Below are 20,995 nucleotides of genomic sequence, written 5' to 3' on the forward strand. Positions count from 1 at the left end.
CATCTGCTGTACTCTTTATAACAGATATGTGATGCACAACAACTTTTAAAAACCTATGCTATATTAATTTCTGTTATTAAATTATTCAGATAATCACATACTTAAAACAACACCCTCATTGTGCATACATTAGAATATATCTAGCAATCAAAATACTAAATTGTAGGATTAAAATGTCCTTTAATTTAGCAGTGCTGGCTTGTAAATGATGCTTAACATATTCACTTCCACTCATATTAGGTTATGTTGATAGTTAATGGGGAAGTCACACACAGGCACGAGATCGACAGTGAATGTTTTGAGAAATTCTGGTAACTTATTCTTAGTGCAAAAATAAGAATGATTAAGTTTGACTGTGATATGGTATATTTACTACCATTTATAATACGATGGTTTCCCAATGGAACATGCATCTAAACGTGCAAAACAATGCTTTGGGTATCAAGTCCTGCTAGCTCTGCTTTGGTTGAAAATACTGTTCAAAACTCTGGATTTATACAAGTCAAAATGTAAAACACTTTAATTGAAAAACCTAATCCTGATGCCCTATCGCACATATTTGGAATAAACAGCTCTATATTTTGGTTAGCAAATTGAACACACGTAATGACTAGCTTAGGTAAATAAAACATAAAATTATATTTTATATGTTCTAGACTCTTTTTATGTTGAAAAATTCAAAATTTCAAATTATAATTGATATTTTGTTTTAATTATTGTAATAAATTAATGTTTAAAAATAAAAAAATTTAATATGCAAAAATGTAAGTTTTTCATCATGTTATATATTTATTGTATTCAAAACATTATCTAAAAGCATTAATTTATGTTTCTGACAGAGTTGACACTTTAAACCAGTTTCTGATGCTTGTAATATGAAAAACCCAACCCTGCATAGAACCATATAATATGCATATGCAAATTTCATGCATCAATCATGAAAGCTGAAGGAATAGAACTCATCATTAGTCACATTTTTATAGGAAAAATGCCTATTTTTCTAGTCACATTTTTATGCAATATGTGCATCTTTAGATCAACATATTATTTATAAATCTTATAATGAAATAAAACATTCCAAGCAAAAAAGCTTCTTCATGCTTATCAGCAAAAACTTATAAAAAATACTAAAGATCTAATACTTGAAAGGAATGAAATAAAAGTAATACTTCATTTGTGATCTTTTGGTTGCAATTTCTTCCTCAATCTTTTTCTTTTCACTCTCTGCAAACTTATCAAAATCTTCTCGATTCTTTCTCAAAGCATTTACTTCCTGTAAAAGAGATCAAATATACAACTTGTAAGGTTATCAATAAAGCACTTTCAAAATTTTTCTATTTCAAAAAGTGAAATACAGTTAAATATATGAGCATAATGTAATTTGAAAGAGTTTTTATGACATAGATAAATATGAGAATATAGTAAGTAAAACTTTATCACAAAGAAATAGAATATAATTTTATTAATATAAAATAATAAACATAAGAAATTGTTTTCTGTACCCAAATTTTATATCGTTGTGAATTTTTTTTTTTTTTTGGTTATTTCAAGGTTATAAATATGATTTTTATGGGGCGGGCGGGGGAGAAGGGGGAATATGATTTTTCCACTCCCACCACTGCAAAATTTGACGATTCTATAACAGTGTTTTTGTTCTTTCATAAAATTTGCCACCCAGGGTAGATGCTTCCTTTGCCTTCACCCTGGGAATTGATGAAACAAGGATAAAATAGACTGCATAAAATAACACCTTGTAGTTTTTAAACAAGTATGAAAAGTTATCAAATTGATAAAATTTAAATTGTTTTTACTTCTTCTTTCAGTTTCATAAGAGCAGCCAGCTGTTTGTTGTAGCTTTTATACAACTCGATTTCTTCCTCCAATTCTTTTGACTTCTCCACCAGTTTCGATTTAGGATGACTAGAATCACTTTTTGCATCACCTTGATGATCATTTAAGCTCTAAAAAATATAAGGTAGCAAATAAATCTTGGGTTGCAAAAAAAAGTGAATGTTTAGAAACAGAATAAACATTACTTAATGGAATTATGTGTGGCTAAACGAAATTAATGTTGACCCACATTTCTTCTGAAGGGCCATTTAAGTATAAGTAAGCGCCAATAAGGGAGGAGATTTTTGCTTTTACATTTTGATGACCTGAATGATGATCAACAATAAATCCAGAAAGAGAAATACTCTACATTTTTCTATTATTTATACTACATTCCTTTACTAACTCAAAGGATAGGATAAAAGGTATATGTCAAACACTATCTTTCCCTCTGTTATCAAAATATGAACAAAAGCTGGCTCTGCTCACTGGCAGTTAATCTGGCAGGTAGGCGATAAATGGGAGATAGAAAACATGTTCTTATATAGGAGAAACAGAAAAAATACAAAAGCTTTGGGCTTGTCATTGCCAAAATTAGATGCTTTTATGGAGGGAAAAATCTTGTAAATGTTAAAGAGAAAGTTAATGGTCACTACATCTCAGACTTTTTGGAACCTGTTGTTCAGTGCCCACCAAGTTGGCACTGATGCCTTGGCTCACTTGTTTTCCAAATGTCACCCATCAAACATATCTAGTCCATGATTGGCAAACGAATAATGAAGCATTCACCCCCCCCCCCCCTGGCTACACCAGATGAACTTTGGCAACTGGCGCAGAAGCACTCACGTGCCCCACAAGTCAACATCCGAAGTTTTTCCTTTCAATGTTAAGGTGTGTCGCAGCAAATATTGCCAGCCATGGTGGCCACACAAAATATTGATTTCTATGTGTTCTGCAGATCACACAGGACTGTAATTGCAATCATTTCACCCTTGTACATTATGACCTTTGTCCAACAAAGATGTTTTCGTGCCTATATCTCTAGAATGTTTCTTGTCCTCCCCAGCATGGCCCAAACCACACAAGTGGAAGGCTAATATCCCGGAAGGGACAGGGCCCAGGCTTTGTCTGGTCTGCCAGTATCGATGCATCAAAACAATTAGTATAAATTCTCTTTCTCTCTCTAATTCATAAATCTCCATTAAAATACCTATTTAACACCAACAAACACAAAAAAATTGTAACTCATAACAAAATTTAACAAATGCAAAGAGTGCACACGTATGCACTGAACAGGTCAATATAATCAGAATCATATCATTAAAACAAATTTTTTCAATGTTGAAAAACTCACCTCATTTTCAACATTCTCTTCTCCTGCAAAAAAGACAAACAAAATTTATAATTCAACACCCATGATAATTTTTTTTAAATTGACCATAGTACAGTCAAACTCAGTTATAACCATCTCAAAGGTTCCACAAAATTTTGTGGAAGATATTTCTTGAAAATTTTTTGTGAAATAAAATAATTTTCTCCAGAAAGACACAATGCCTTTCTGTTGAATAACATGTATAAATATTTTTCGAAAGACCAAAAATAAAATTATGATTCTAAAAACTTGCTAGCCAAAGATATAAACCTACCTTTATCATATCCATGGAGTTTTTGATCATCGACCACATCAAGTAGAACAGAACTAGTCTCGCTCATGGCTACCATAGTAACATCATCATATAAACTGGAACTCATCGTGATAGTTTTGAGACTATCATCTTCATATGGATCGTTTGTGCATTCTTGATGAGCCATAGATTCATCAGGTGAAGATGGACAGGATAAAACATCACCAATATCACTAGATAACTCCTGTTCAATCCTTCTCAAATGTTCTCGTAAACTTGCAATAAACTCTGGCATTTCTTCTTGTGAAATGTTCTCAGCACGCAAAGGAAAACTTTCAATTTCACATCTTGATCTTGTGGCATTGCTAATTAAAGTAATTATTTCCCAAATTACAATACTACACGCTCAGAAAATAAATGCAAAAAGAAAAAATCCAATAAATTTTATATAAAGAAATTTTTTAAAAATTAGAAAAGTTTTTTTTATTTGAATTCATTTTGTTGAAAATGAATTATTCAATAATTTGAACGAATGCAGACTTTAACAGCTAGTCTCTGAAGGGAAAAGGATTCTAACTAAAGAGTGATGGTCCAGTGGAATTTCGATACATGTTTTTCACACAAGCAATCTAAATCTTCAATGGCATTAGCCACAAAGTAAATCTTATCTCTAAACCCTGGAGGAAAATATCTGATACGATGAGCTTAATTGACTTCTTACTGCACTTTTTCAAATTTTTTCCAGTTTTTCTCTGTTCTGAGAAATTGCAACATTTAGTCATTGGTATTTAGGCATCAAAAAAAGAGTATTATAGCTTCATATTTTTGCTGCTTCTTTACTTTACCCCACAAACTGCTCACCCCACTACTAGTCTGTAAGAAGTAGAGATGCAACTTTCAATGCAGAATTAACACACACGCATACACAAATTTTCAAGTTATATGGAAAAAAAAGACTTCAAATCAATTTTTTTTTCATAACAACATTACAAATAAGCCTATTTCGTATCCAAATTTTGAAATACCAAAAAAAAAAACTTACATTTCTAAGGATTCTGTTGGTTTAGGAATTGAGTATGTTTTTGGAATTGTCTCTGTTGATTTTGGAATTGTGAATGCCGATTTCGAAATTGGGTCTACTGATTTCTGAATCGATTCAACATGATTATCGACCTGTAATAGGAATGTATAAAAACATAGCATCCATTAAATTACCTCACTTTGCATGCTATAAACTGCATGATACTTTCCCCAAAAGTAATTGTTTTTTAGTGTGAAAATCCTAAATTTTTACTCACCTTATAAAATATTTTAAGATAAGATTTTTTAAAAATTAAATATGAAAGTACAGTGTGACCATACTTGAAAAATGTCTTAAATCGATGAGTGAAAAAAAAATTTTTTTTAATTCACAGAAACTTGAGCTTTTCATCAAGAAAACCATTAGTGTTGAACTCATCTCATTAGCAAAGAGGAATGAACACAATAAAGAAAAACAATGGTGACTACAAGTAGCAGGAAAAACACAAATTCCTTACGGATTTAAAGCACATTATTGGTACTGTCTTCAAAGGAAATATATAATCGCTACAGTTGAACCTCCTGTTTTAATAGTGTTTCTTAAAATTCTGTTACAGGCTTCAATGTGCTTCACTATCTATTAACAGACATTCCTCATTAGTGAATAAAATTTTTGGTTCCCAAGGGTGTCAGTTATTAAGAAGTTACACTGTATCACATTATAAATTCTGCTGAGGAATGTGTATGAAGTGTGAATGTGTATGTCCATCTAAAGTTAAGTAGTAGTATGTTACCAAATCTTAGCTTCCAGTTTTCCTGAGTGGGAAAATTACTTCCATACATGTCAGAAGCTGTTCCAGGTCTTAATGCATCACACAGTAATCCTACATATATCAATTCTGCTTGACAAGTGCTTTAATTCTTTAATATTTCATTCAGTTGGTGATTGAATTGAATTGTACTGAATAAATCGAATATGACCAGACTCTGTTGAATTAGCGATACAGGCTCAGTGCCCAGAGGACGTGATTTGATATTTGCAACAATTCAAATGATAACCGCTGTACAGAATGCGTCCCTTTACAACAGCGGTTCCCAACCTTTTTCAGTCTGTGTACCGCAGCTGGCTCAGTTCCTTTCCGCGTACCTCCGACCCAGAATCCTCCAGACTCCCCCCCCCCCCCCCAATCTGTTTCACCCATTACAGATTTCGAAAACTTCAAAAAAAAGGTACCTGTTGAATTAAATTAAATGTTCTATTTTTTCATTATTTAGCTTTTTTATTTTTCAAATAGGCAAACAAATTAACACAAAGATTGGGAAAAAAATTAATGTTATGTTTGGCACTGTATTGAATTACAAAGTTTTGAAAACTTAAACTCAAAAGAGGATAAATACGAACACAAATCCAGAGCTGTGTTCAATTTGCTTCTATATTTATTCTTAATTTCTATATTATTTTTAAGTATACGAAGAAAACGGCCATTCAACAAGCTCCATGCTAACAAATGGCAACAAAAAAATTATGGCTTTTCTAGAAAGTTCAACATATTCGTCACTGTGGCAAGCCCAAAAACTGACTAGGCTCACCATTCCACCATAGAAGAGGATCTTTAGAGGGGGTATTTGATGCGAGCTCTAGGGATTTCTCCTTTTCTGGAATCGACAATGAAGCCGGTTCAAAATACTCTTCTTTGAAAGGATTAGATGTCCACTGATCACCCATATTCCGGCTCTGAAAAATATTTTTCAAACGAGGATTTTAATGCTTCCAAGTGGCTGACTGTTAAATTTAGCTCGGATTGTGACAAGAAATCGTTAAGTGTTTCGTACACTCCCTAAAAAAAGGCTACCTCGTGCTGAAGTTCAAACAGCCAGGTCAGGACTTTACCTGGGACAACCACCTAACTGCGGTGTGCAAAAGCAAAGCGTTGTGAAGGCTGTCTATGTCTTCACACAGCAATTTAAACAACCTGTAGTTGGTAGTATTCACCTTGATAAAGGTGACAACCTTGACTGCTTCATCAAGAACGTTTCGCAAATATGAAGACAGCAGTTTCGATGCAGCGATTTGTCTGAATATAGCAGTGAGACCATTTCATTTTAGGAGCGAATTCTGTAACTGATCACCCATATTCCGGCTCTGAAAAATATTTTTCAAACGAGGATTTTAATGCTTCCAAGTGGCTGACTGTTAAATTTAGCTCGGATTGTGACAAGAAATCGTTAAGTGTTTCGAACACTCCCTAAAAAAAGGCTACCTCGTGCTGAAGTTCAAACAGCCAGGTCAGGACTTTACCTGGGACAACCACCTAACTGCGGTGTGCAAAAGCAAAGCGTTGTGAAGGCTGTCTATGTCTTCACACAGCAATTTAAACAACCTGTAGTTGGTAGTATTCACCTTGATAAAGGTGACAACCTTGACTGCTTCATCAAGAGCGTTTCGCAAATATGAAGACAGCAGTTTCGATGCAGCGATTTGTCTGAATATAGCAGTGAGACCATTTCATTTTAGGAGCGAATTCTGCAACGTGTGCACAAAGGGCTAAATAGCAACCTTCAGTGGATTTTCCTCCATCTGTCATGATCCCAATGCATTTTGACTATTGAATTCTTTTTTTTAACAAAATAATGATTTCAAATAAGTATTTAACAGTCGTACGACCCCTTCAATGGGTGACAAATAAAGAGATATTCTTCAAATTCCCTTTCAAGTACTTAGCAATTACAAGTAGCACAGAGTATTGCGCAATGTCTGTACTTTCGTCAACTTGGATAGAAAAAAATCCAAAACCTTTGACGTGACTTATGACTGTGCTCGCAACATCGTCTGACATGTCCTGTATTCTTTGAGACACTGTATTATTTGACTCATTATTAGAACACTTTTCTCTGCAAACGTACATCTGACAGCATGATGCTGTCAGCATCTTTTCACCAATGTGATTTTTTCCTCGTCTCGCAATATGATAGCTAATGTAGTAGGAGGTCTCGGTAGCTTTAGCAGATCCAGGGGTGGGAAGTGACTAAGTCCATTTCGGAGCAGCTTTGGAGCAGCAAAATTCAGGATTTGGAGCAGTTTTGGAGCAGCAAATTCAGGATTTGGAGCAGCAAATTCGGGATTTGGAGCAGCAAAATATGAGATTCGGAGCAGATATTTATAAATTGGAACAGTGAAATTAACAAGAATATTTTCGTTAACCCTCAACCCTTTTCAAAATAAAACTGCACTGTCTTTTGTTATCAAACATCTTTTCGTCAGCTTGATTTTTGTGTTTTAGGCTTTCGACACCTTGTTTGAAAGAGCGGATGTCATAAAATTTTTTGCACCCGTCTATTTAAGATGATTTTTGCTTACTGTGGGCACTATTTGCTGCCTTGAACAGCAGCACTTCAAATGAGCTAAAAAAATTTTATAAGTTTTTAATTTTTTTATACTTGGAAAGAAATTGTTGCAAAATGGGAAAGAATTTCGGAACAATCAACTCGATGTTTGGCGATTCAGCACTCATTATCTGGCGAGATTGGCGATCTGACATTCGCTATTTGGCGAGATTGACGATTTAACGCTCGCTATTTGGCGAGATTGACGATTTAACGCTCGTTATTTGGCGATATTGGCGATTTAACGCTCGTAATTCGGCAAAATTAGCGATTTAACGCTCGTTATTCGGCAAAGTTTCTAAACTAACATGCGTAATTCGGCGGACATGCGCTTTTTACTCCCGGAATGAAAATTTTTTCCACGAAACATCGGGATTTAACACAATGACAATCGACTACAGTAATTTCTGCTGCTTCCAGTGACGACTTTTTTTTTTAAACGGAAACACTCGAATTTGCACTTTAAAGCTGAAAGGCATTGCAAGCCATCTTCAGTTCCACGATCACGGACAATATCGGGGTTTCGCGATGGAAAGCCCGATCAGGGGCCGACAGTTTAAGTATAGTGGAATAAAACACGCTCTTCTCTCTCGTAAAGAAACGTTTCGTGGCTAGCAGGAACAAAATTTTTTTGGCGTCCTTTCCGAAATTCCGGGCATACTGAAGCAAAATTCGCTATTTGGCGCAGAAAAATGCGAAAATACGCTATTGGAGCAGGATGGCGCAAGATATTAGTTTTGGCGCAGTGCGGCGCAATTGGCGCAGAGTTCCCACCCCTGCAGATCACTTTTGGAAGATTCAAAATATGTTTTCACATTCACAAGCGCACAAAATTTCATTTTGGTGTGTCAGTCCACTTCTGCACAGATCCAGTTTTTAGCCCCTGATCTATAGCGCAAATCATGTTAGTAGTAGGTGCTTGGTAGAAAAGTTGACGTAGAAAATTGTGGGAATAACATGCACACGCCTCTATACAAGCGCCCACAACAAAAGTTAAATACAACACGAATTAATTCTTTGCTTTTATGCACAGCCCGGCATGTGTCAACAATCAAATCTAAAACACCAAAGTGAGCCGAGAGGAAGGAGTTCACGAATCCTGATCATAGGTTGGGAACGGGCAGGAAGAGGAAAGGCAGAACCTTCCAACGGATGCAACCTCTCTGTTATAGAAGATTTTATTGATAGGGAGGTTAATATATTACAACTGACAATATTAGTATAAAAACCTCTACCTATACTTTTTTAAAATTATTTGTAATCTTTTTTAATTATTTTATTCTTTAGATGGGTGGCCCCCATTACCATTTTTTTTTGCATACCCCCAGTTGGGAACCGCTGCTTTACAGGTTACAGGGTACTCGTGGGGGGGGGGGGGGGTAGACATGTGCATCATGACAAAAGTAATGCCGTTAAATGTATATGTGAATAATGACACAAAAGAAGTATTCGGGGGGGGGGGGGGTACAAGCCATGTGTGCCATTATAGCATTAGTGGCGTTGAAAGTATATATGCTTCAATGGTACAAAAGAGAAAAATATGTTTGTGACTAATTCAAAATCATGACATTTTTTTCCCCAAACCGAACACAACTACGGTCTATCGCCATGGGCAATTTACAACCTAATGAGCGTGTGTGCCTAACAGTCTGAGTTTCCAGTGTGGTGTCATATTTTTCAGTGCTGCCATCTATATTTCAGAAGCGAAATGTAATGACTGAATACTTGTGCTGTTTGTAGACCTTTTTCTCTCTGTAGCGAGACTATTTAATGGGGAGATCAGCTCCCATTTGCATTTCAAAGTTGGAAACCATAGAAAACCAACTTCAGCAGACCACCACTGTGATGACAGGGGGTGCGCCCGAACCCATGATGCGAGTGTCTGTCACTATGACCACTCGACCACCACAGTGGCAAAATCATAACAGTATTACGATTGTATACATATACAGGCGAAAAGTATAATATTAATACAGTGGGGAGGAACTTGCAGGCTTTTGGCCTTTTTTGATGGGATAGACACGGGAATCTTCAGTTGGCGAGTTGATTGAGCAGTCCCTACAAAGCTCACACATTTAGCTATGGAGTACATTCATTAACTTTCTCATATCACCGTCCATACAAGCACCAAGTTAAATTGTAAAAGTTCACAGTTAAAAACAAAAAAGATTTACCTTCTGCGATCCATCACTGAAGATTCTCTCAATGATCGATGAATCACTGCTAAATGACGAGTTTTGTGCTTCATGTTCCAGAATTTCAAATTCTTTGAGTTCTTTTGATTCTTTCTAAAATTGAAGAAAAGATTGACTCATTTCAAAACTGCTTTCAAAAGATTTAGAAAAAAACCTCATACATTTCAACAAAAAATTTTCATAATTTTTTTTTTTTGCACTAGAAAAAAATTGTCAATTATGTATATGAATGGTAAAGTTACTTTTTGTGTAATTTTAACAAAAAATAAATAGGTCAATAACATTTTTTTTAATTTATTACTATTGATTAAAAAAATTACCATTTTTAAGTTGGTGAAATTTTCAATGAAATCTGTTTGACAGGCATTTTGAGATGAATCTTTCAATGATACAAGAGAGGAAGATGATTCTTTCACCACCACAGGATCTTTAAATGTCACAGATTGAGTCTTTTTACGTTTATCAGGTACAGTTTTGATTGGGGGTTTTTTATTCCTTGTTTCAACATTCTGCAATCTACTTACCTTCCTTTCCTATTGAAAATAAATATAGAATGCAAAATTTCTTAATTAAAGAGTGCAAACAGAGTACACAATTTTATAGTGGCAATCAAGATGATTATAAATATACAGATAAGTGCAATGAAAAAAAACCTCATTTAGTCAGAACTATAATTTATATGTCTTTAAAGCAAAAGCTTTTAGACTTAGCTCCAAAAATTTAAAAACATTCACTCTTGTTGTAGCTTTAGAACATTGAATGCAAAAGCTAAGAATAGCCACATATTAGTGGGCTTGCAATACCCATTGCAAAGTTCTATTGATGTTTTCATACAAGACACATAGATAAAAGACCAATCTGGTAAAATTTAAAAAACTACCGATTACCTTTTTCCCCTTAAATCATTTCCAAGCTCACAATACAAAATTAATATCTTAAACTTTGAAACATTGATTACCTCGAACACATAAAGTAGAGTCTCTATAATTCGAGCCTCCGAATAATCCGATGTGGCAAACTTTTTCGAAATTACTTCTCAAAAACAGTTTTTTGCCAAACACAAGTTTTGTGTTTCATTTTTCTTATGAATGAGAGTAATTTCAGTTTGAAGGGAGTCTTATGAGGGACTGAAGGGATTTTTGCTTACTAGACTCTTTGGTGGACCCCAGGCCAAAGTTATTCATAGGTCCTTCTGTAGTAAATTACAAAAAGAAAAAAAAGATATTTTGTGAAAAAAAATTCACATCAAGTCCCAAGGCTGGAGAATCTGTCAGCCTATCTTAGAAAGAGGCCATGGGTCTTGCAATTGTGTAATGAATTACACTTTTGAATTAAGGACAAAACAGGCATGAGTAAGCAACTCCCTCGTTAAGATTTTGTTTTAGATTATTTTTCACACCAAAAAAAATCAGTAATTTTGTAATCCAAAGTGAACTGGGTCCCATTCACCTTAGACTACTGTATAAAGAAACATTGAGGTATCGCTATACCATCATCAATTATACCCCACTGCAGAAATGAAAGAAAACCTTCCTTGTGTCTCATTTCTTTTTCATCTAATAATAAAATCAAGTAACAAAATTTTTTTTTTTCAAGATGCTTACACATAAGCTAGTTTGACTGTCAGATTTTGAACTCTTTTTTGACTGATTTTTTCCTGGAGCATAAATTTTATGAAGCTGATATCTTTTTAGGCCTTCACCCTTTCTCAAGAAGTTCTTTTTGACAGGCTTCTTCTGATCAGTTGCATCATCCTTTTGACTCTAAAAAAATAAATATGCAAACCATCTATTTGAATCACAGAAAATGAATGAAATAATAGATTAGAAACTAAATCTTATTTGGAAATCTAATAATGCATAGCTGCCAAATTTTGAGAGTGAGAATTCAGGAGGTTTTTGCGTGGAACAAAATTCCATACTAAAATAAATATAAAAGGCATATTTGAAAACATTACACAGATTTTTTTTCGTAAAAGTGAAATTGTGATTTTTTTCTCATTGCAAAAAAGCTATTGAAAATGATGGCCAACTAGTAGGTTAAATTACCTGTCATTATTACTCTCAAATCAAAACTCGCCAAGCTTCAGCTATGAAATTTCCACATGTGCTTTTAATATAACGATGCTCTCTCAACTTGTTAATTACAAGATATGCCGGAAACTGGCTGTATATGTAAAAATACTGATTTTGGAAAGAAAACTTCACCCCGCTTCTACAGAAACACCATATTTATTTCCAAAAAGCAGTATCTTCACATAAGCAGCTAGTTTTCAATATATCTTGTATTAACAAGTGAAGAGGTCATCAAGATGCTTCATCTTTCTTTACATTTATGTTGCAATCTGATGGCCTTAATGTTGTTCACAAGCCATTAGCTGATTGCAGTCATTGATTACATGTTACCATTCACAATATACAGTCACACTCTGTTATAGCACTGCCCCACTCCCGTTGTAGCACCAAATTTTCAGTCAACAAATCCTCTATATAGGGATTACTAGCTATAGTACCCGGCGTTGCCCGGGTTTTTTTTCAATGAGGCTTTTTTTGGATCACTTGATATCTCCCTCCTTTTTTGAGGGACGTGCAAACCGTGTCTAAGTTCACCAATATGGCGACTTCCTGCGCAACTCATGAAAGAAACAAATCTAGATTTAAAGAAACGTAAAAAGAAATAGGTATTTTTTTCTTTTTTTAAAGGGTGCTAGGTATTTCGATTCCCTTCCCTCCCCCCGAACTTCAAGTTATCCATCTCTGCCTGCTTCTGCTTCAAAAATTGTTAATTAAAACTGTGGAATTTTTTCAATGTACTTTTTACGGGCCCATAATTAATTTCAAAAAAACCTAAACTATATCCATTTATGCAGTTGAATATCAAAAGACACAATACGGAGACATTAATTTTCATGCTTGAGAAGATATAAATAAAAAGTTGAAATCAATGTTATTGTATGGATATCCAACTCGAAAGTAGGTCCGGCTAATTACTTGATATTTAATTTTCTGGGCTTCGTATATCTCTAAGCGAACTCAATATTTGAGAAATTGAGTATTTAATACAATTTTTTAAATTATTGATGTGACAGAAAACCCCACCAAATTTCCTCATTTCTACATTAAAATCTGCAATTTTAACACTGATTTCTATGAGGATCACCCTTTTCCTGAACCTCGAAGCGATGCTGATGATGATTATGACGTCATTCAAAAAATCTTATTACTGGGAGTATTGAAAATGCGGCAAACCATTAAAAAGGCATAAATATTATACATATACTGACAGCGTTGAAGAAATGACAAACCATTGTAAAGGCATATAAACATCTTAAACGCATTGCTAGGGAACCACGGTAACCAAAGTAAACATTCGGAAAGTGATTGTTGAGGCCCAGAAACCATTGTTGCCTGACAGTTTTTTGCCCATTTGGGGCATTTGCCCTGCTCTGATGAAATTTTAAAGTAGCCTATCGTTCAAGTCGGGTCCCATTTGGTATATATGCAAAATGTGGTGATGATCAATCTAAAATTGTAGATTTGTATAGAGAACACACACACACAGACAGAAAATCAATTTTATATATATAGATAACATAAAAAACCGTTATAACGCCACTGTTGTTTATGTGCATTTACAGTTAATTTATCATTTTTGAAAAAATTTCCACAATATTTCAACCCCAACATTTTTTCCTCCCTGAAAGTTTAGGATTCATCCCTTTTCATTCAAATGTTATCATCAGCGAGCATAACGATAGTTTAATTTATTGCAATTTGTGCAAATGAATTGAAGTATAAAGAATGGTCTGGTAGGGGGGGGGGGGGTCTTAAAAAGCACATTAAATACCTGAATGCATGTAGGGACCAAAACAAGAAATATATATATATTCAGCAAAATAGATTTATTGATAAGGGAAAGTATACGATGAGTGTAGTGCACCAATTTGTTCAAGGTTTGAAAGTTTTTAACAGTGTATGTTTTTAATCGCTGGTCATTTCATTTTCAGCGTTATCATCTCCCTGGATTTGCTCAATTCAAATCATGTCAAAAATAGTTCTTTCAATATCTAGAAAACTGGAAATTCTAAATTATCAAACCAATATACTAAAAAAGCAATACCACCATTATCTCCCTTTGTTTATTTAGTTTTTGTACTTTCCAACCATGATCTGACATAACTCCAAACTCGTTATAGTGCAAAAGTTCTTTGAACGGATGGTGGGGTCACAACAGGGTTCGACTGTATATATGCTCCGAGAAAGAAATATTCTATTTGCTTCTATAGCATAGCGGTAGCATACTCATATGGAATACAAAAGAAAAGATGGGTTTGTGTCCCTGTAGAGAAATTTTTCATTAAAAAAAAATCAATATCTTCACATAAACAGTCAGTTTTCAGTAAACTTCAATAGCTGCTGTGGTGGTCTAGTGATGGACTCGTGTCGCAAGGTCCCAGGTTCAAACCCCATCGCCCCGCAGTGGTGGTCGGCTGAAGTTGGTTTTCTGCGGTTTCCAACTTCGAGCCATAAATACGAGCCGATCTCGCCACAGAGCAACAGGCCTACAACGATACAATTATTCAATCATTACACTTCACTCATAGTTAGAAAAAATGATGGCAGATGGCAGCACTACACATAATAAGCATTACAAAGAAACAAACTTCACGTCAGGTTTCACTACACGCACATTCCAACATGTACCAATTCGTTAGAGGTTCTGCAGAGGAATATGGATGAGGTACATGTATGGTTTAGTAGTAGTAAACTTCAATAATTTTAAACAGCTGCTATGCACTGTACATTCATCCCTCTGGGGAATTCCTAACAAATTAGTGCATGCCAGAATGTGTTGAGTGTGTATATGCGTGACTAATGTATTTATGATGCCAGAATTTTGTCTTTCATGTTCAAAAAGCACTGCTGTATAGTTTCCATATTAGAATTGAAAGTGGTATGCAGGGAATCGAAGCGCTGTGTCCTCATATTTTGGATGAGCACACTAGGTACTAAACAATATACCATTATCTTAAAAAAAGTTTTTCCCATTTTGGAACATTAAATTTTACTAAAGTATATTGTTCAAGTTCACTTCAACTCATAAAAACGAGGGTGGACTGTATATAGCAAATCAATCTAAATCAGCATTTTTCAACCTATGGTCCGCAGGCAGACTTGATAATTCAATTCTACCTGAATGAAAATTATCCAATTCTTGTGAACAATACTAGAAATATCCTTTTTGGTTCAAATAAAAACTACACCTCCATACTCAAGGTTACCATATCTAACCCAGGAAATTATAATTTTATATATGTTATATTGCTAAAATTGCTGAAAAGTGAGGAAATGAAAGGCTGCTGCTGTTGCAAATCAAAGTAAATAATACATTTCCACACAAAAAGTATTCATCATGACTAAGTGACAGTATTTCATTCAGAATACAGAAATAAGAATATTGAACCCGGCAAAATACAGGAAATATATATATACAAAATACTAATTTGGTGACATCATCAATTGTCACCAAAAACATTGCCATCTTAAGCAAAATTGCCTGCTGTTGAAATTATTAATTCATGAGAAATTAAGGACAGGGCAAATTGCAATGATTTTAAATGTAGTTAGGGGGGAACCGCTGAAACTGACAAATATATATGTGTAAGATTAATATTTATTCTTTAGTAAAAAATGAGCTTCGTTAAAAAAAAGGGTTATGTAAAAAAACAGGAATGGCCAGAAAAACAAATACAAATACAAATACAACGCCACAACAGGCAAATTGCCCAACGAGGTGGCTGACTTGAGAACATCATGGATCCCCGAGCCATTTTTGGAGGCACCTACCTACTACTGCTACACCACACATGCACCCCGCCCACACACCCCCCCCCCCCGCGGAACCCCCAACGAATCGGTACATGCGGGAATGTGCGTGTGCGTGTAGTGAAACCTGACGTGAAGTTTTTGTTTCTCTGTAATGCTTGTTATGTGTAGTGCTGCCATCTGCCACCAGTTTTTCTAACTATGAGTGAAGTGTTATGATTGAATGATTTATCGTTGTAGGACTGTTGCTCTCTGTGGCGAGACTTTTTAACGGGGAGATCGGCTCGCATTTGCGCCTTGAAGTTGGGAACCACAGAAAACCAACTTCAGCCGACCACCACTGTGGGGTTCGAACCCGGATCCTCGCATCGCGAGTCCGTCACTATAACCACTCGACCACCACAGCGGCCATGTTCCACCACAGCGGCCATAATTGCGGAATGTTCCGCAATTATGGGACATATGGTAACATAATTCATGCTGTAGATAGTGGCCCACAGAATTGTTCCAAATATTTTACTCATCCTTGGGTTCAGAAAAATTAAGGAATGCTGATTTTATACAAATAATAAAAAATAAATAAATCTAAAAGCATATTCAAATTTTGAATCTTTGAAACTAAATTGACATTATTCACCTGATCACTAGTCATTGGATTTTCAAGTGGTACATGAAATGATACTCCTCCTGATCCTAAGCAAGAAAAAAAGAAATGAGAGCAAATTATCTAAAAGTAAATATTAATGCATTTTATGATTATTAAAAAAATTTCATTCATATCATTTTATTACAGAAGGGCAAATTAGACCAAAAAACAATGTGTCCTCTATTTTTTTTTATTCTTGTAACACCTGCACAAAATGACAAAAAAAAGTTTTATATTCTATAGAATAAATTTCTGCTGCCCTGCAATTGTGCAAACACTGCGTGTGAGTGTGTGTGTGTATAGAACTATTTTTAACATGAACAGCCGAGGGAATATCGATTGAGACCTCAAGTATTAAGGCCAAATGAATCCCCAGAGCTGCTCAAGTGCTTTCGTACCCGAGCCAGAATTTGAAACTGAAATTTGTAAAACTGGATGTTGATAGGCAAAAAAAAACCCCCTGCCAAATTGTGAAGAAATCACAACTTTAAACAGAGCGTATTGAAACAATCACTAGCCTCAAAGCAGAATGCTTTGCATTGTCCTGAGACGAGCCCTCGGCTAACTGGAAAAAACCGGTAAGTCTTTTAAAAACATGAAAATTATAACAATGAGTTCAATCATGAAATGGTGAAAATATTGATTTGTTCGAAAATTAAACTTGGTACAGCAAAATTATATAATGAATAACTGTTTTTTTTTTTTTTTTTACCCAAACCAAGAAAAAATTAAACTAAAAAGATAGATTAATCTTTACCTTTGATTACTGCTTCGGAAATATTAAAGCCCTTTTTATTCTTGTTCTTTACAGCCTGAAAAAATACAATGAAAAACAAATTTTATTTTATTGGTGTAAATTTCAGTACTGACAATCACTTTTGCATTTCGGCTTAAATTATAAAATTCAAATCCTTTTATATTTACAAATCTGCAAGTCAATGGTGGATTTTTTTAGACTAATGCATTGGCTATGTAAAACATATATAACTTACCATAAAATAATGATTCCTATAGGTATATATATATACCAACAATCTCAATATACAATTTTCAATAGATTTTTTTAAGCAATTTGAGAAAAGAAAGCTACCCTCACAATTAACTTAATTTCATCATTTACTAACAAATCATGCAGTAATATACACAAGTGTAATATTGTACTTGATTACATTCAGGTTTTTTTCCCATTTGTTCAAAATGTCACCACATTGGACTAGCGGTTCTCAAAGTGTGTGTTAGGGCTCCCAGGGGCATCACCAACCATTGTCAGGGGGCGTCATGGTGGGCTGTCAATAATGATATGCCCTGTATAGTGCATGGAAGTGATTCTTTGTTAGACTATCGTGGGGGAAAACTATGAATTGACTTTGACTAAACCAATGGAGTCACAGATGATACAAGTTTGAGAACCACTGATATAGACTATTCCTTTTTTCACTAGTTAAATATGTAATTTTAAATCTCACTTATAAAATAGAAATAAAAACTGAACTATACCATACCTGTGATTTTGTAACCGTATCATTTTCTAATTTTTCTGGACCTACAAAATCAAAATCACATCTGAAAACAGGTTCAACCGACTTTTCTTTTTGTGTATCTGTAAGCAGCTGCTGTATCACAAATGATTTCATAACAGGAGACTTTTTACACTGCGTTCGGTCGATCACTTTCGCATTATTTTTAAAAGCAACAGATTGGAGAAATTTCTCACTGCTAGTGTCTTTAACTTTTTGCTCTTGTGATTTAGTCTCACACTGTGTTTGTTCAATGATTTCAACATCATTTTTAAAAGCCATATATTGAACACGTTTTCCAGAGCGAGTTCCTTTAGCTTCTTGAGCTTGGGGTTCAGTCTCAGAAGGCTTTTTATGCTGCGTTGGTTCAGTCTCAGAAGGCTTCTTACGCTGTTTTGGTTTAGTCTCGGAAGGTTCTTTACGCTGTGTTGCTTCAGTCTCAGAAGGTTTTTTATGCTGTGTTGGTTCAAGTACTTCATCATTTTTAGAACCGACAGATTGAAGACATTTTTTGCCATTATTGTCTTTAGCTTGTTGCTGCTGCACAGAATGGGATGTCACAGATGAAACCTGTTCAAAGTTTTTGATATCTTGCTGACTTGCTGTCACTGTGGAAGATACAAAAGGTCAAACCATATATACATGTATTGCAGATTTTTTTTTTTTTTAAGAATCATGCTTAAAAAGAAATTGCTCAAAAGTTAGAGGGAGTACACAACCTTTACAGTCAGCAGGCAAGAAACTGGTATACCTATCATGTTGTACGATTGAAAATTTTTTTAAGAACACCTTTCTAAAAAAATTCTAAAGGTGGAATTTCTTGGCAGGCTGCATTTGTGTCACAGGCTGGAGATTGTCGCCCCACCCCCTAGTCTGGTGTATTTATGTATGACTGTATCAAAGATTCTTCCGTAATGGAAAAGAATCACTTGAAGTACTTAAATGTGCAACATTTGATTTTATTCAAGCTCCACTAAAATATGCTTGATTATTTTCCTGAATTCCCCTGAACAAAACTTCAGAAGATATAAATATAATTCAAAATCTTAATCTCCCAAATTTTGAATTTTTGTTTTTCAAGTTTGTCCCCACACCCTACAGGAACTTTCCGCGGACTTTTATCAAATATTTTGCATTTCACCCGACTTCTATGACTTTGCAGGTCACTGGAAACCCTGCAATGTTTAGTTCTTGAATAAAATTAAAAATTAAGAACAAAATTTTATGGCTTATGCAAAGCTTTAGAATTTCTACAAAAAATATATTTCCCCTTTAGTAATTTTTCTGAGTGCAGCTTATTTACCAGAAATTGTAACTTGAATTTGAAAAACATTATTGTAAATAAATTTTAAGAGTACCATTTTCTAGTTTCAACAAGTTGTCTATCCTTTTCTGTTCTTGTTGCATTTGGGCCCACTGTGCCTGTTGCATCGAACGCAACTTCTGAACTTGTTCTTCCTGCCATTTTCTTATCTCACCAAGTTGTTCGAAAAAACCTGCAGTTGCCTCTAAAAAAATAATAACTCATTTAATTATACCATGCTCAGTTGTCATACCAAATTGTCAACGAGACTGGGAATTATGCAGAAATGAAAACATACCACTTGAATTAGGAACAACACTTTCTCTCATCGCTTTGTCCTCCACAAGCAGTTCTAAAAAAAAAATTACTGAAATAATACTTGAATAAATGTCTTCAATAGATGAATGATACAAAATAGGACCAAAAAGTATTTTATACACAAAGTACCTTGAATTCTTGAGATATCATGGAAACATATTTTATGGATATTATGCTGAGGCGAACTTTGAAAAAGTCATCTTGTCTGCTTGCCTGGTATGTAAGTGGGCCGCGGCCCCGGCGGAGACAACACAACTTTTCTTTCAGAGTTCCCCTCCAGATATATCCAGAAAATATATTTCCTTTATATCCTTTTCTTATGTTAAAAGACACACTGTCATGAAATCAGAAAATGTTGTGTCATTCATAGACCTTAACTGAGCAGTAACATTACACGACTGATACTGATTTCATAGTTGCCACGGTAACTTGGAACTTGAGATTTATCAGTTGAAAATTCTGTATAACAATAATGGCCTACACAACAACATCACTCTTTAATCCCGGCACACTGCCCATACATAAAACCATGATGATGAAATAACATTTCTGCCCTTCCCATCATGCAAACACTGTTTCAAAAGCTTTGTTTTCGTATATAAGGTGGAATGAAATCTTGTGAATAGCCATTTCTATAAAAAAAGAGGATATAGAGGAGGAGATTCTATAAATCAGGAGCATATGCAAGATCGACCTTTGGAGGGGGCACATTTTCTTCCCAAAAGATTTTGAGTTACCATCCTTGAAAAAACCATCCTATTAAAAGAAATTGGTTAATATAGTATACATGGGGCATTTTCTTTGGATATTTAAATGTTTTCATCATAACATTACATCTTTTTCTAACTTTTGGTCAGCTTAGAGGTAGGGCACGGGCCTCCCACGCATCCCCCAATCTCCCATTAGATAGGCCTATATTTTTTGTGATCTGTAAATCTTCCTCTTCATACATCATATTTTATTAAGAGGGTCACATTTCTGACAGAGGACAACCACTTCTGAACTGTACATGCACCTCTTGAACATTTGCTGGGGAATTTACAATAAATTTATATTTACAAGGGTATGCATGTTCATGCAATAAAAAAGCAACAGGGATTCGAGCTGTAAACCATGGTTTCTCATTTTCTTTATATCACTACATCATTATCTGGAATAGTAACAAACTGTTGATCTTGTGTAAATGTGTCCACAACATATGGTCAAGCCTATGAAATGTAATATGTGGGAACAAATAAATAATCAATACAATTCTTTTTAACTTGAGCTAATACAGACTTTGAACAGTTTGGTGTCCAAGAAGTGTTTAAATTTGTTTCCATATTAGAAGTG

General features: G+C 34.8%; 1 protein-coding gene across 1 annotated transcript in view; it reads right to left on the reverse strand.

Annotated features, from left to right (window-relative positions):
* Window positions 1-20,995, reverse strand: part of LOC149087374 (uncharacterized) — a 51,871-nt gene that overhangs the window by 26,903 nt on the left and 3,973 nt on the right. Inside the window, exons 2-14 of the mRNA XM_089231447.1 lie at window positions 19,644-19,697; window positions 19,401-19,550; window positions 18,028-18,650; window positions 17,283-17,337; window positions 16,517-16,572; window positions 11,659-11,817; window positions 10,375-10,587; window positions 10,034-10,147; window positions 4,498-4,628; window positions 3,477-3,820; window positions 3,185-3,207; window positions 1,812-1,961; window positions 1,170-1,273 (exon numbers count right to left, since the gene is read on the reverse strand). Of these exons, the coding sequence (XP_089087573.1) occupies window positions 1,170-1,273; window positions 1,812-1,961; window positions 3,185-3,207; window positions 3,477-3,820; window positions 4,498-4,628; window positions 10,034-10,147; window positions 10,375-10,587; window positions 11,659-11,817; window positions 16,517-16,572; window positions 17,283-17,337; window positions 18,028-18,650; window positions 19,401-19,550; window positions 19,644-19,674 (2,153 nt within the window). The 5' untranslated portion in view covers window positions 19,675-19,697. The remainder of the gene's footprint in view (window positions 1-1,169; window positions 1,274-1,811; window positions 1,962-3,184; window positions 3,208-3,476; window positions 3,821-4,497; window positions 4,629-10,033; window positions 10,148-10,374; window positions 10,588-11,658; window positions 11,818-16,516; window positions 16,573-17,282; window positions 17,338-18,027; window positions 18,651-19,400; window positions 19,551-19,643; window positions 19,698-20,995) is intronic.

This window comes from Pholcus phalangioides, unplaced genomic scaffold (genome assembly GCF_987345545.1).
Source record: "Pholcus phalangioides strain wild (caught in Gottingen) unplaced genomic scaffold, Ppha-v1.0 ptg000004l_1, whole genome shotgun sequence".
NCBI lineage: Eukaryota > Metazoa > Arthropoda > Arachnida > Araneae > Pholcidae > Pholcus > Pholcus phalangioides.